The 15,360-nt window shown below is 39.4% G+C and overlaps 2 protein-coding genes across 6 annotated transcripts in view; both read right to left on the minus strand.

Moving 5' to 3' along the window:
- Positions 1 to 5,062, minus strand: part of LOC107743293 (poly (ADP-ribose) polymerase 1) — a 26,245-nt gene extending 21,183 nt beyond the window's left edge. For both annotated transcript variants that reach the window (XM_016556462.1, XM_016556460.1), the window contains exons 1-4: positions 4,788 to 5,062; positions 3,909 to 4,071; positions 3,664 to 3,779; positions 3,356 to 3,570 (exon numbers count right to left, since the gene is read on the minus strand). In XM_016556462.1, coding sequence (XP_016411948.1) covers positions 3,356 to 3,570; positions 3,664 to 3,779; positions 3,909 to 4,071; positions 4,788 to 4,910 — 617 coding nt within the window. In that variant the 5' untranslated portion in view covers positions 4,911 to 5,062. The remainder of the gene's footprint in view (positions 1 to 3,355; positions 3,571 to 3,663; positions 3,780 to 3,908; positions 4,072 to 4,787) is intronic.
- Positions 5,063 to 6,067: 1,005 nt separating this feature from the next.
- On the minus strand, positions 6,068 to 14,826 carry LOC107743294 (adenylate cyclase type 8-like). Of its 4 annotated transcripts, none has more exons than XM_016556463.1 (20): positions 14,764 to 14,826; positions 14,548 to 14,680; positions 12,907 to 13,894; positions 12,574 to 12,723; positions 12,280 to 12,410; positions 11,841 to 11,952; positions 11,559 to 11,686; positions 11,127 to 11,285; positions 10,727 to 10,928; positions 10,206 to 10,391; positions 9,583 to 9,683; positions 9,248 to 9,452; positions 8,905 to 9,003; positions 8,647 to 8,819; positions 8,468 to 8,534; positions 8,161 to 8,319; positions 7,706 to 7,852; positions 7,515 to 7,607; positions 7,291 to 7,411; positions 6,068 to 6,813 (listed from the first exon to the last, which is right to left on the minus strand). In XM_016556463.1, the coding sequence occupies exons 3-20, from the start codon at positions 13,795 to 13,797 to the stop codon at positions 6,386 to 6,388; spliced, it is 3,552 nt and encodes a 1,183-aa protein (XP_016411949.1). In that variant the 5' UTR covers positions 13,798 to 13,894; positions 14,548 to 14,680; positions 14,764 to 14,826; the 3' UTR covers positions 6,068 to 6,385. The 4 variants fall into 4 exon arrangements, with proteins under 4 accessions (XP_016411949.1, XP_016411950.1, XP_016411952.1 ...); XM_016556464.1 differs by having other exon boundaries at positions 14,548 to 14,653; positions 14,764 to 14,792; XM_016556466.1 differs by having other exon boundaries at positions 8,647 to 8,747; positions 14,548 to 14,801.
- Between the last annotated feature and the right edge of the window lie 534 nt (positions 14,827 to 15,360).

Raw genomic sequence — 15,360 nt, forward strand, 5'->3', positions numbered from 1 at the left:
TTAAGAACTTTAAAATTATTGCCTTGTTTATCTAAAAGTGCTCTTTTCCTTTAAACCTAGCCAAAAAGCCATAGCCTATGTGTTGACTGTGAAACACAGTAGACTTTAATTATATGCATTTATGGTGTAATTACTAAATTTTTGTGTCAATGCATGATCATATTTACCGCAAACAATGCGCTGTTACTTTAATTCAGCGCGTGAGGCGCAGCAAAAATAGACTGCGGAAATGATCTCTGCACTGCTGCAGAGGCACCGCTCCTAAACGCACTGCCAGACCGCAACCGTGTGTGCAGCGAGAACGCTTTAATCCGTTAAAATGAGCGCCGAAAAAATACGCACCACATACGCACTGCAAACAAATAATGTGAACCTGGCGTTATGTGTGTGCGCTGCGAGTATGCATGAGCGCACGGTCTCCAGGAGAGCACGCGAGCGTTGAATGGTTTAAACACTGGCAAGAATTAAAAAGAAAAAAATTTAATTTATAAACTTTAGTTACGATGCGACGCTGCCTCGATAGTGCAAGTGACAATTCCTGTGTCAACTGTGCAGCATGCAGCTCGCTTACAGTGCAGACGCGATGTGATTTGAAGACATTTGCATTTTCAGAGAGAAAGAGAGCGCGCGCGGTGATTCACTCACGCTGTTTGTGAAATTATGTCTCACAGAAACTTTTTCAATTTACTTTAAGTTATTTAATGAAGAAATATGAATTGTACCTCACCTAAAGCATTATAATTATTTCACCCATGCCGGACAGAGACGGCGCCGCTGCATGTCATGTCAAACCTCTCACGTGACCTCAGCTTGAGATCGGTTTTAGGAGATCGGCCTTTTTAGATACCACCGATCAATCATCCCAAAGCGATTATCGGCCGATTGTGATCGGTAGCCGATCAATCGGAGCACCCCTAATTTTTAATATAACTCCGACTGGATTCGTCTGAAAGAAGAAAGTCATATACACATAGGATGCTTCGAGGGCGAGTAAAACACAGTCTAATTTTCATTTTTGGGTGAACTAACCCTTTAATATCTGATTTTCAATTATAATTTTTCTTCCTTACTTGGTTTTATGTTTACAGGTCAAAATGAATCAGTATTTTGCCAACTTCACATTCTCGCCGACTCTCTTCTATACCAACACGATTTTTATGAATGACACCTCTTATGAAAATAACACCTTTTTGCAGTTGGCCACGTCCACCATGTCTACACTTACGCAAGGTAAACTAACCCAAACCACCACCACCACCACTACTAGTACTACTACTTCTACTACTACAACAACAGCTGCGCCAAGCATCCTAGCATCCATAAATCTGCCTTACATGATAGCAGAGCTTGTCATAGCCCTCCTCTCCATTGTGGGCAACCTGCTAGTTTGTGTTGCAGTGGGACTAAACAGGAAGCTCCAAACGGTTACGAACTACTTCCTGGTGTCATTAGCGGTGGCTGATATCTGTGTGGGTTCACTGGCGATCCCTTGCGCCATCATGACAGACCTGGGCATTCCACGGCACAATCTGTATCTGTGTTTGCTAATGTTATCTGTGCTCATCATGCTAACCCAGAGCTCCATTTTCAGCCTGCTGGCGGTCGCCATTGAGCGTTACATTGCCATCTTCATGCCCTTCCAGTACCACCGGCTCATGACACCTCGCAACGGAGTGCTTGTCTTGTGTTTCACTTGGACGCTGGCCTTCCTGATCGGTCTGGTGCCGTTGATGGGTTAGCACAAGCCTCCGCCTGAGTCCGGGTACTGTTTCTTCGTGTTGGTGGTGGATATGACCTACATGGTCTACTTCAACTTCTTCGTCTGCGTTCTGACCCCCCTGGTGGTGATGTTCCTCATCTACGCGCAGATCTTTGTCACGGTCAAACGTCAGATGAGGAGGATTGCGGCAGAGCGCGGTGGTGCAGCCAACACGGAGGGAACAGCCAAGATGACGAAAGAGATGAAGATGGCCACTTCGCTCTTCCTGGTCCTCTTCCTTTTCACGTCCTGCTGGATTCCACTACATATCATCAACTGCTTCCTGCTGCTGTGTCCGTCATGTCCTGTGCCTCTACCGCTGTTACTAACGGCCATTATTCTCTCCCACGCAAACTCGGCTGTTAACCCTTTCCTATATGCCTACAAGATGAAAACCTTCAGAAATGCCTTCAAGGCCATCTTCCTGTGCTGCAGAGGCATCGGTGATGGCGATGAGCAGCATGACGATGGAGGAGGCAACAACAACACTCAAAGATCCTGAACAATAACACTTAGTCTAGTCCCAAATAAAAAACTGAAAAGAATCTTCATTTTAATAATGGGATTAAAAACATAATTCTAAGGTGGTTTAATGTGTAAAACCAGACCTGTATTCTGTATGTGCATTGTCTATATATTTCTGTGAAACATTCTTTAATTTGAGAGAGAAAATACTATTTTTAAATACGACTTAAGACTATGGCTGAATAATTTAGGGGGAAAAATCTAATTGTAATTTTTCTGATAAAAATGGCAATTTAAAAAAAAGGTGTGCTTGCTTGTAGGGCTGCACTATTTTGCCCAAAATTCTGTGATTATACATCAATGTTATAACAATCATTTTTATTATAATTATTACTATTGATTAATTAAAATATTAAACAGAATAAAATATACTATTGTAGTATTTCACTGTAATAGAAAAAAATTGAGTATTTAAGAAAAATAAAAGAATTTTTATTTTAAAGTACAACTGCAAAAGAAAAATAGTAATATTTTTGGCTGTATTAAATTGAGTAATTTTCGAACATTACAAATCAAATCATAGGGAGCCTTTAAAATTTTGTTGACACTACCTAGTTTATAAGCACTTCTCATTACAAATTGGGGAAAAAGGTTGGTGCATGCTGTGTTCCCAAATGCTCATTATAAGCGACCCAAACTGACAACACATCCAGAGATGAGCAGCATTAACTGTGAACCGAGCCGCTCTGAGACACTGAATCATGTGCATGTAAAAGAACACAGTGCCACATTTCACTCTGAAACATGGAGTGCATATATTCATTTAAATTGCAGCCTTTACGATTTGATAATCGCACTCATATTGCAGTCTCTGTTTTATTAAAATTAAGCATGTAGCCCTACTTGTGATAGACTACTGTAGATAACAATACTTTGCTCATGTTTTGAAACGTATGACGGATCCATGCAAAATCTTTTAAGCTGAAATTGCTACACAAACCTATCCAGTTTACATAAATAGTTATGCTGATTTTTGTAAATCTACATAAAGAAGCAAAAAGCATCCTAAAGAGGTGCTTCTATAGTTTGATGCAACATGACAGCAACCTAAATAAGAAATTGCAAGCTCACCCTTCATTCTTCACAGCAGGAAGTCTTTTCTTCAGCTCCTCTTTGTCTTCATCTCGAAGAGCTGCGAAACCTTTGAGCTGGGCGGCACTGTACTCTGGTTTAAACAGTAGCTCCTCACGGCGGCTCACAAAGCAGGCAGTGTGGTACCAGCGATCTATTAGACCAAGCTGAGGTTTCTCTGGGTCCACTGTCTTCTTTGACACACGGATGTGGTCCTGGACACCAGCAGGGAAGAACAGATTAACTTATAACTAACTTGTTGTGTTCAAAAGCATCATTTGTCTAACAAAAGGTAATACAAAATGCACCTTTTCGATTTTTTGATCACACCCCTTGCAGGTGCTTCTGTTGGCTTTTGCGTACTCCACTGCAAAGTCATTCAGTGTCTTCTCTCCTTTAGCTGCTCCCTTCTGCTCTCCTTTACCTGCAAAGCAATGAGGATTAATGAATTAATTCAAGACTTAGTGACTTAAGCCTAACGCTTTGCAGCCCATATGGCACACTCAACAAAGCAAAATCAGTGCTTTGGTCAAAAGGAATATTAACAAATTACCTCCTGTAGCACCTCCGCTCTCAATGGCTTTCTTCACTTTTTCCTGGTCATCCCAGCGGAGGTCAGTAAATCCAGATATGTCAGAGGGTGACTGTACTGCAGCCCGGAGCCAAAAGCAGGAAAAATGGTGCCAGTGGGGCACTTTGCCATCAAACATGGGAGACTGTGGAACACAGACAGGTGTTGGACCATTAAACAAGAAATAACCAATTAGATACAGCAACCATGTTATGCAACAATGAATGAAATGCCTGTAAACTGAAAGCACATAAAAACAATGTCACAGCAGTCAGCAAACTGGTCATTTCCGGTCCTGAGAACAGCTGAGAATTTACAGTATAACAGATCACGTCTAAACAAATATTGGGTATTTTTACAGTGCTCTTTCATGTCTATGGTGTTACAGTAGTCTATCGCAAACAAATGTAAACAATGAGTTTAATAAGTCATGAATGCATAGACTTGAAATGAAAAACAGACATGACATGGCCATTTAAAACACGTTTCTACTGGGCTTCACTGTACTATCAATGCATTGCAATAACACAGCTTTGTGTTTATTGCTCCCACAAAATCAAAAGCAACATTCTTTTTTACATTTGTTTCTTGCTAATGTTGCCCAAAACATCACTAAAAGCCAATGTAAACTGATGGCCATAGGAATTCACTGCTAATTTCTTTCTTTCCTTGACTGTGAACCATTTAAACTCCTCCTGGGCCTCAGACACAATCATACGTATACGTGTCGTGTATAATATATGCAATCGCATCGATTACACCTAGCATTCAAGAACATAAACGCAAAACCAAATGCATTTACAAAACCACAGATGATATTCTATCAGTATTATTGCCTGAAAGTTGCACACAATTCCTCACCTGCACCATAATGGCCATTCTCAACGAGGCTTTTGCTATGTTTTCTTTGCATTTCTTGCAAGAGGCGCGTCCACTTTTCGCATACTCGGCTTTGTAGAGTTTGTCATCCTGTGAATCAGCCATTTCTCCGTTTATAATTGTGAAAAGCAAAAGTTTGCAATCTAATTGTGGTCAGAAAGGCCAATAACTACAATGCAATGAGTAACAGCGCTCAACCCGCGTGCAGAAGCACTGAAGCACCCGCGCAGAATACCAGCCCAAACCAATCGAGTCAAGAGTCTACATTCCTCTAGAGTGGTTAGTTAATCGAACTCAGAGCTACGGTTCATCCATAGACTGTATGGTTTCATCGCAACTGGCGAATAGTGTTAAAGATTGAAATTCAACACTGTAATTTTATAGCCTTGTTTTAAACAACACAACACTTGTACGCCCACATTGGTAAGAAACAGAGGCGGTATGTTTATGTCCATTACAAAAATACCATGGTAACCATACACGCTATATGCTTCAAACAAGGTAAAAAAAAAACCTTTCCGTCTTATTTTAAGTCTTTATGTTTTCTTTAAAAAACCAGCTGTTACTGTAGTATTTTTGGCGGGAATAGTGGTTACCATGGTAAAGCGTTTTTGAAAGGGATGGGGTACTTGACTCAACTTTGTTATGTAATAAGAACTTTTCTAGCATAAAGAAAAGAACAGACAAAAGGCAGATACATTAATTTATTTTCATTCATACATTTATATATATTCAAATTGTGTCAATATACAAATGCATGTAATTGGATGCATAGTACTAAAAGAAAGAATACCATGGTGTTATCATGATTACAGTGGAATATTAAACAAATGCTACAAAAGGCTACAAAATCAGTTAATGTGTGTGACATTTTATGTTTTCAATACAATACTTTGATCATTAAACATTAATCATATTAAAGTATATTTTGGTAGATAAAGGTGGTTTAATGTATATAAAATGGCTGTTACACATGTATTTTTACACTTTAATTGGCATTAAAATTTATATTGAGAAAAAATATAGAATATTATACTATATATAAAACTATATTTTAACCTTAAAAACAAGTATTATAGATGTTAAAAAATATATAACATTTTCAGAATCTTCTTTAATAATCCTGTGAGATACAAAATAATCTTTTGAGATCATAGAACTCATAAAGAAGTAACAGTTTGTGCACACTTTGTATCTATGGTACATATGAGTTTTTTTTTTTTTTTTTATGCTGTCAGGCATGTATGAGGAACAATTTTTTTTTATGCTGTCAGGCATGTATGAGGAACAATTCTGTAAACTGCATTTTTCATGTGATTATCTGAACATGTTTACATTGGCTGTAGCAAAGTCAAATGTAGCGTATCAAGAACCTTACTAAATGTGTGGCCCAAGTGAAATTTATGAAAATATACAGTATTTATGAAATAGGTACAAAAATAGTCATTATTCTACTTTGTTGTATAGACAAATCCATATAAGGATTTTATATGATATTTGAGGTATCCTTTTAAAGATGAAGGCAGTGTTTCAACTGGATGTCCCTCAAATTATGGTAAATATAGGTTTGATGTTTCATATCATAATTTTAAGTTGTTAAAGTTGTTGTTTGGCAGAGTTAAACCTCCATTGGTATCTCTCTGTTTCTCTCTGTGAATGGCCTGTACAAGGCCAAAGACCACAGCAGCAAGCGTTGTCCTCCCACTCCGTCCGTTCTTTCCTCTGTCTGTAATCCTGTTTCTTGACAGCTGACGCCTTTTGGTGCTGATGAAGTACGTTCGGACATGTCCCTTTCTCTCACTGACACCCTTTATGTATATCTCACCACGCAACTCTAGCACAAAGCCCCAGTCCGCTAGAATATTACGTGTGGCCTCAGGGACCTGAATCCTTCCACTGACTCCAGTGCTGTCCATTCGACTTGCCAAATTCACTGTCATGCCCCAGATATCATACTGCGGTTTGGTGGCACCGATGACCCCAGCAACAACAGGACCATGGGCAATTCCTAGGGGGTACATTGAAGTTACTCATATATACTCATTGTTATTGGCATAAATTACAGGTAACTGTATAGGCTTCATAATCAGAGTGCCTGACATATTTAAGGAGATGTAAAAAAGAAAATATTTTACAATGAAAGTGTCTAATGACCAGAGTCTGTCAAGATCCAAAAACGGCAAGTCTTTCGAAGGCATTCGATGCTATAGGAGTAGACTGAAATTGAAGTTGGTATTTGCTGAAAATCGTAACTGTAAGTTACAGCAGAACTTAGCTGAACATGACATGAAACAAAGCAAGGTTGTGAGAAACATAAGTACAAGTCTGTTCAATCTGTCGTACAACCCATATTTTGTGGAAATGTATTGTGACGGACACCAAGGTACACAACAACAGTACAAAATATTTTCTATTTACAGCCTCATTCACATCCAAATTAAATATGGCATATACTCTGACTGAGGTCTATTCATTGACCCATTACCAACGCGGAGCTGGAAATTGTTTGAGGAATGTTTTTTGTTGATCTCTTTCAGGGTCTCTTTCATAGCCAGAGCGAACAGAACCAACTCACTGAGATGATGCCAGTCATTTACAACACGAGACTGTCAGGATAAAACACAGAACAATTATGGTGCATAGACAGTTGATGGGAAATTCCAAATGTATATAATCAATGAAGTAGGCTGTTTTTTTAACATGGTTTACCTGTTTATCAGGTGATAGACCAGACGCTGCCATGTAGCAACTCCCAATGGTTTTGATTTTCTCAATGTCCAAAAAATATGACTCCTCCAACAGCTTTTCCAGAGAGAACCAAAAACAATGATGGCTTTGTAAGACCGACTGAGAGATAAAAACAACAGTAAAAAAAGTATAACCTTTCATCAAAGTCCTACCTCATCAAAGTCTGCAATGATCTCATTGAGCAGTCTGAGACACTCAACTCCCTCGTGATTGATCTCCTTCTGCTCGTAGTATTCATTAAAGCCAGCGATTGAGGCAAACATTACCCCCACCTCATCATAGGACTGAGAATACAGCTCCTGGACAAAGATAACATGAAGTTTGGGCCTTTATTTGGTCTATTTAGTTTATTAGTGGTGCATCATTATTACCATAGCTTAAAGGTTTAGGGATCTAAATGACACCTTAAATTGCTATGGACATTAATGATACCTTAAACTGTGTTGAGCTGTGGTATTTCTCATCTAAGCTATCAGACTTTCTGTTTTCACCTGGTGGTTGATAAGACCATCCTAACACCAAGGGAGCAATTTTTGCAAAGGCACCACTCACATTTTCAGTCATAATTAACATCATCACTGATGGCTTACATATGACTCTGATGTACCTGATCATGTCTGTTCCTCTCTAGGAAGTGACGAGCAACGTGTGCAGGCAGGATGTTATGCAGCAGACTCTCATTGTGTTCCCTCAGATCTCGCATCTCCTGCACTTCCTGCTGAGCTTGCAAACGCCACAGGAAGTCTAGCCGTGTTGTTGCTTCCCACTGAATCAGGGAAAAAGCAAGATCCAGAGAATAAGGATGTGTATTCCATTTTTCCTACATTTTCCCATTCCCTGCCAGATAAATGGATACATACTATAGAGAATACAATGCTTCAGGGCAATGTATTGTCAAAACTGAATACTCATACCTGTCGACCATTGTAGAACACCGCTATGACAAACATCGCCATCAACAGAATTGAGACTCCCTTTCTTCTGAGGTAGTGAGACCATGTGAGTATAAAATGCAAATAAATTTTAACCACATGAAAATATTTTAAAGGCATTTCTAAATAGAATATGTTAGTGATCTAGCATAGACACTCACCTGCTTGACTGTTCCTGCTCTGGTTGATGTACATACAGCATGTGGAAGGACATTTCAATGAAGTAAGTATAGATGACCACCACCAACAACAGAATAGCCAACTTTAAGAGAGAGCTCAGCCTCAGGAACACAGCACAGGTCACCATAGAAACCACCCCACTTAGAACAAAGAACTGTATGCATAAATATAATAGGCATGAAATTTAACAACAGGTAGGTGTAGTCTTCACAACAGACCTGTTTACGCAGAAGTCACACCTCTGGATATGTGCAGGCAGTAAGTGGCTTCTGGCTGGTCTGATATTCCTCTGTTTCACCGGTGCTTATTTCTCTTGTCTCAGTAGAGTTACACCATATCTGGATAATCACAAGATGAAGAACTACAATGCCCAATGGTGCTTGAATCAGCAACCTTACAGTTACCAGCCTTGAACTTGATCCATTATGCCACACCACCCAAAATAACTACATATATTATGTTTGGGCATGCATACTCTAGAGACAAATTGATGACGTTTAAACCGGAAGATCAAAAACTTAAACTTTTATGGCCTCAGCATTCCAAGTTGCACAAAAAAAAAACAATTCATGCCAGGCTCACCATGTCAAACAGAGCCATGCCAAAGTTGATGGCTATAGCTGTGACAGTGAGAAGGTTCCGCATACTGTTGTTTTCATGGATCCAGCAGCAGAACTGCTGAAGGACACCGGGAGAATGCTTGAACTCTTCGGCCAGGACCATTATAAGCAATAACAGATATCCCAGCAAGAACAGACAGAACTGCAATGCTGTCCAGTAATACAACCTGTAGGTAAAACAATGAACAAAGAAGGGAATGGAGGGGAAGTTTAACATATCTAAGCTCAATGGTTTGTAATTGTGACAGAAATACAATCTTATTCAGGTGCTGAACATCGATTGACTTGACTCTTTACCTGGCTACAGGAATGAGGGCTTGGACAGCCATGAGAAGAAGAAACATGATGAAGGAGCATACTAGATTGGTCTTAAACATCTCATCCCTTACCTGTGAGAACTGAACCATGAAGCAAAATATAAACAGTAAGTTTTTTGTTTCAGAAGACACCCTTGGATTTAGAAAGAAAACAAATCTTAGGGTATATACACATTTCAGTAACTACATAAGTTTTGATCAATTGGAAATTGCTAAATGATTTATATGATCTGATGTTGTAGTCGAGACTATAGCTCATTCAAGTCTGAGTTAAGACAGAGACCAGTAGAGGGTCAAGTCCACATGCTCCGGTGTCCATGACAAGGCTCAGTCTCAAGTCCAAGACCATATTTTTATGGTCTTGAATCTTGATCTTGTCATGGACTCTGGAGCATGTGAACTCAGTCTTGACTTCTACACTCTCTTAGTCTCTGACTTGACTCAAACCTGAATGAGTTGGTCTCAACTACAACACTGATCCGTAGAGTAAAAATGCCAAGTGTGACCAATTGTATATACCCCTTTTGTTAACTTTGACTTTTATCCTTAACAGCCAATCAACTGTCTCCATGTTACAGACATGTCACATCCTGCCCCTTATACCTTCTCCTCGATGTGTGTATCCTTAAACACCAATGTGGCTGAAGTGATGTGCTCCTGACGCATACGCTCACTGCTGCGGAGATCAATAGCATGCTCTAACCGTTTGTTGATCTCTTTGGATGTAGATCTGCACACTGAGGATGTAGGAAGTTGTGTGTAAGAGCCATGGGAGAAGGAGGCCAAGATCTGTAAGTTTAAAGTTCACCAGAGAAGTAGACCCATTATACAAAAATTGGAAATCATTGTCAATGTTTTTCTTTCTTCTATTGACAGAGAGCAATACACAGATATTAAATCAGTGATGTTGCTAAACAGTGTTGGGCAAGTTACTTCCAAAATGTAATACATTATATATTACTAGTTACTGTCTTTTGAAAGTAATTAGTTACATTACAATATTACTCTTACCCAAATTTGATTAGTAATGCGTTATATTACTGCGTTACAGCAAAAAGTAATATACTACTGTAATATTATTACTTTTGTAATGCGTTACTCCCAACACTGTTGCTAAATAGAACCTCTTTGTTCCAGGGGCGGTGGTTTTGCCGAGTTTTAAAATGATCTGCTTCAATTTCATCTAGATCCTCCTCCTTGTGGCAGATAAGGAAAGTGTCAATCTTGTGTTTTCGTAGGAACTCATTGCGTTCATATCCATGCCCGTCCTCCGTTTGGTAGCTTCCATTCAGGCAGTCCAAAGTAGCACGTGAAATGTGGATGCGTCTGTTGACATCGTAGACAGTCAAAAGAAAGTGTTACACACAATTGCAGTTCTTTGTAAAAGCCAAGTCAAACTGTTGAAGCATTGGTAACTAGTTTGTTTAAAGCCTTAGAGCAAAGATTAAGGCAATGTAACATTGGGATGTGTTTATATGATGTCTACTCCTGGTAAATCTCCTTCATGAAGTTTTGGTCACTCACCCAGGTATCCCCCCTGCTTCAAGCATGTTGGCAATGCCTACATCCCAGGACCACACATCAAACTGCCATTTTTGTAGACCCAGAACCCCACAAAGAACAGAGCCAGAGTGGATCCCAATTCGCATATCCATGTCAAAGTTCAGTTGTTTCCTTACAGATCTAAGAATATACAGATAGAGATCCTTGATGACTTACTGTACAAATAAGCTCAGAAGTATAGTAAACTAATATTAGATTAGGTCACAAATATATGTGGACCCACTAATTCCGTATTCCAGAGTTAGTAAAGAATTAGTACAATTATGTTTACTTTATCCAGTACTGCAGTTGTTCATGACATGCACTTCTATCTTCTAAAGCACACAATATTTGAAACTCTACAGAAACACAGTGAACTCATTTGGTTATACAGGGAATGGCACTGCGTTGTACCGTGTGGTGCTGATCATAGCTAGTCCCATCTCCACACAGCAGCGGGCATGTGCTCGCTGAGGCTCTGGTACCCCTGATACACAGTAGTAACAGTCCCCTAATATTTTTATTCTCAAGCAGTCATATTCCTAAAAAGACAAACAATGGAATCATCAGCTGAACAAGTCTTAGGTGACTTTGAAAATGTACTTTGGTGTATAATACTGGTGTTTTTAAATTATAAAGCTCTGTTGGAAGCTCTAAAATCCCAACTTCAGAAAATCATATAAATTGAAAGCATACCTCGACTAGCCGGTCAAAACGTCCAAAGAGCTCATTGAGTAAACACACTAACTCCTGAGCAGACATGTTCATGGATAACAGTGTGAAGCCCTTAATATCAGCAAAGAGGATACTAGGAAGGAAAGATAATGAATGAAATAATGATGAAGACTGAGAAATAACAGTGAGCAATGAGAAATATTTTTCATTATACAAGCGAAACTGCTCACAATATTCAGTGTAATGTCTTACTATTTTTATAAACAGTTTTTCTGATCTACAATCAATCAGTCATGAATTGCATCTTTCCATAAGTATCAAAATTGTTGCTGCTTTTGAAAACCAAATGATCTCACCTAGAAAATAATATTTCATTAGGATCTAATGGAATGGTCAGAGTCTATTCATCTTTGCTGTATAACTATCACTGAAACATGCCTTGTTAGAAGCTATGAGATACCTGACATTTTTGTACTGATGAATATATATTTTGTGAAATTGCTGTGGATCAAGCTCATCATCCATAGAAGTCATATCAGTAATCATCTCCAAGGCCACAAAGCGGGGCAGGATTGACAGCACCAAACGCTCCTGAGGAGGGAACAAAAGCTTACCTCAAATATTTTCACTTATCCAACTTTTACATATATAAGATGTGTTCTTCAAATTGTTCATATTAAAACAAATTTGTTAACAGTAATGAACAAAGGATACTGGAGTCTCAGCACAACATAGAGAATTCAAGTTCTCTTGCCTGTCTCTGGTTTTCCGTTTCTAGTTTCATGCGGCCTTCGATGCAGCGGCGTGTCTCAAGAAAGGCTTGTCTCTGGGACTGGTCGGTCAGGTAATGGATGAACAGACCTGCCACATTCATGCTTGTGTATAGTAAAGCCTTGGCGAGAATCTAAAGACAAACCAAGAGGGCCATTGAAAACCAATCTCTTACGAAGGGAAAGGAAATGGATGTAACTGGGAGAACTAGTTTGACAGATTATTTGTTTGGTAAGCTATAGGGAACTCATACATCCATCACCATATGTGTGGTCTATCCATATATCTATCATCCATACACCCAATCCATCTATACCTTTCTTAGCAGTCCCACTTCGCTGACATGACGTATTGTCTCTGCAGTGAGGTGCAGTATGGAAGTGAGTGTGCCAGCTCCGATAGCCCAGAACAGTGGCAGTGGCAATAGAGTGTATGTAGCAAACAGGGTGAAAAGAACATACCAGGATTGGTCTCTTTCCAACCCGTATGCCAGCCCACCCAATACCTGCACAGTCTGTGACAACCAGCTAGCCATACCAGCATAATGCAACCATCTTGGGGAATGTGAGCGTTTACATGTGAGTACCAAAACACACAGGGCAATTGCACAAGCCATGAAGAACCCCGTAAACCAGCCTAGCAGTATGTCTGAACCGTCAGGCACCAGTGCCAGGTAGAGCAAAAGCAGGTGCAGTTTGGCAGCTGCATCAATAATGTTTGTGACAACTAATGAGGTTCTTCTAGTGTGTGAGGAATGGCGCTGGTAGAGTTTCTCAAGGTCTTTGGATTTGAAGATGTGTCTCAATGTTGGCATATACACCCCATGGATGATGTGGCCCCAGTGCACAAAAAAGTCAGCATCACAGACATAGTCCGCAGATGTTCTAGTCTGAGTACTGGATGAACTGCTACGTTCCCCGAAAAAGGATGGATGAGCTCTGGCAACTGAGGAACGCCGTTTAGTTATACCCCGTGATGCTTTGCTGCGTATTTGTTGGTTGATTTCCTCAATATAGGCATCAGTGACATGAATTTTCCTGGCTGGCTCGACGCCAAACTGTTGTCTCAGCCCCCGTTGGCTGATGATGTGTTTCACAGCATTCTGCCACAGCAGTTGTTTGCGCCGCAAGCCTGGCGACAGTGGAGTGGGTATACAAGATGGTGGCAGCATCTTGTGCATGTCAGATGTGTCGCTGAATGTTACCATGGCAACTACAGGTTTATCTTGCCACCATTACCTATGAGATAGGGACTCGCTGAATCTCTCTTCAGAGTTTAGGTGGCCCATTAGGGGTCATCCACGTCTGAAAAGAGAAAAACAGGAATTACAGCACATCATATTTATTTTCTCTGAAGCCAAAAGCACACCGCTTCTGCTTCTGAAATTAAAAGTAAAAACATTTACATGTAAATTTTTGTTGCTTACTGTATTAGTTAAATAAGTTACAACCTTTTATCGCATTGTTGACACCATTAGACTGTTAAACTGGACCTGTGATGTTACCATGTGCTCTAAAAGAGGCTGCCAGATTTAGCACTGAGCTACATAATACTGTTATCTGCTATAAACAATCCCTTTCTGTGTGGCTCTATATCAACATACACAACCCATCCCACTCCTGTGATCCCAAATTAAACCAGCTTTTCCTCAGAAAGCATAGATCAGTTTGCAGATTTAGGCTGTAAACAGAAGCTTGTAATGCAAGAGATCTTTCATGCAATCATTACTGCAAAGTACAATACAGTGTAAATATTTTGCTAACTAAAACTAGATAATAGATTTGGATAAACAAAAGCAAAATGCTGGTATAAAAATTCTGAATACAGTAATTTTTTCAAATATTCATTTTTACCTACAAGGGAAAAATCTGTAAAATACATACATATACAAAAGAGGTTAATACATTAATTATACATCATCATGTAACATAATGGAAATAAAAATAATTTTGCTTACCTGTTAGATAATAAACTTCCCAATGCCTCTTTGTACATTTTGCTGCTCTTTGAGAAATCCACTTGTTCAGCTCCATCAAAGAGCCGTTCCTTTGATTCTCTTCATCCTATATATTGTTGTTATGCACAACGCTCTTCTCAAAATGCAGGAAAAGAAAGACATGAGCAAAATACCTACACAATCTATATGCCAACTTGGTGATGAAAAAGTACATACATTTCAAGAGAGAAGAACATGTTTTTCTGATTCATTGAGTTGAGAAGTGATCAACAGATTGCCACGCCGAAAGCGAGACGGAAGCTCAAGTTGCGCAAATAGGATTACTTACTCAGCACTCATGCCTTGGCTACTCAAAGCATCCATCACTGACGCCACATGATGCACAGTAGAGAAGACCTGAGGATAAGAAGAACCTTACAGGGTCAAAGTTCAGTACCTTATCAACACTTATAGGAGATTTCTGTCAATTGCTATCTCATGAAATATGTGCTGTTATTATTATTATAAGAGATAAACAATGTAAATTACTAATGATTTATATGCAAAGAATACAAAATAAGTACAGACAGGACTGAAATCAATGTAATGGCACATACAACTTTAAAAAAATAGAGCAATTAAATATAGAGGCTGGGCAGAGGAGTAAATGATACCAAAAGAACGTATCTGATTGGCTGAACTGAGCTAGGCAGGTCAGTAGGATCAGGTAATGTTGGCTATAATCTGGATAAAGTGCTTGAGATAGAATTTACTAATTGTGCACTATTCACAAGACCGCAGACAATGACCTGATGAGGGGTAAGTCTTGGGATG

The sequence above is a fragment of the Sinocyclocheilus rhinocerous genome, unplaced genomic scaffold (assembly GCF_001515625.1).
Source record: "Sinocyclocheilus rhinocerous isolate Xijiao unplaced genomic scaffold, SAMN03320098_v1.1 scaffold827, whole genome shotgun sequence".
In the NCBI taxonomy this organism is placed as follows: domain Eukaryota; kingdom Metazoa; phylum Chordata; class Actinopteri; order Cypriniformes; family Cyprinidae; genus Sinocyclocheilus; species Sinocyclocheilus rhinocerous.

Bases quoted from the DNA above. Each gene is read 5' to 3' on its own strand.
- LOC107743294 (XM_016556463.1), bottom strand. From the start codon at position 13,797: ATGGTAACATTCAGCGACACATCTGACATGCACAAGATGCTGCCACCA. The intron at 9,004-9,247 runs GTGAGCCTGGCA...GTGATTATCCAG, and splicing joins GCATGGCTCTGTTTGACATG to ATATGGTGTAACTCTACTGA. The intron at 6,814-7,290 runs GTAATGGGTCAA...TGTACCCCCTAG, and splicing joins CAATTTCCAGCTCCGCGTTG to GAATTGCCCATGGTCCTGTT.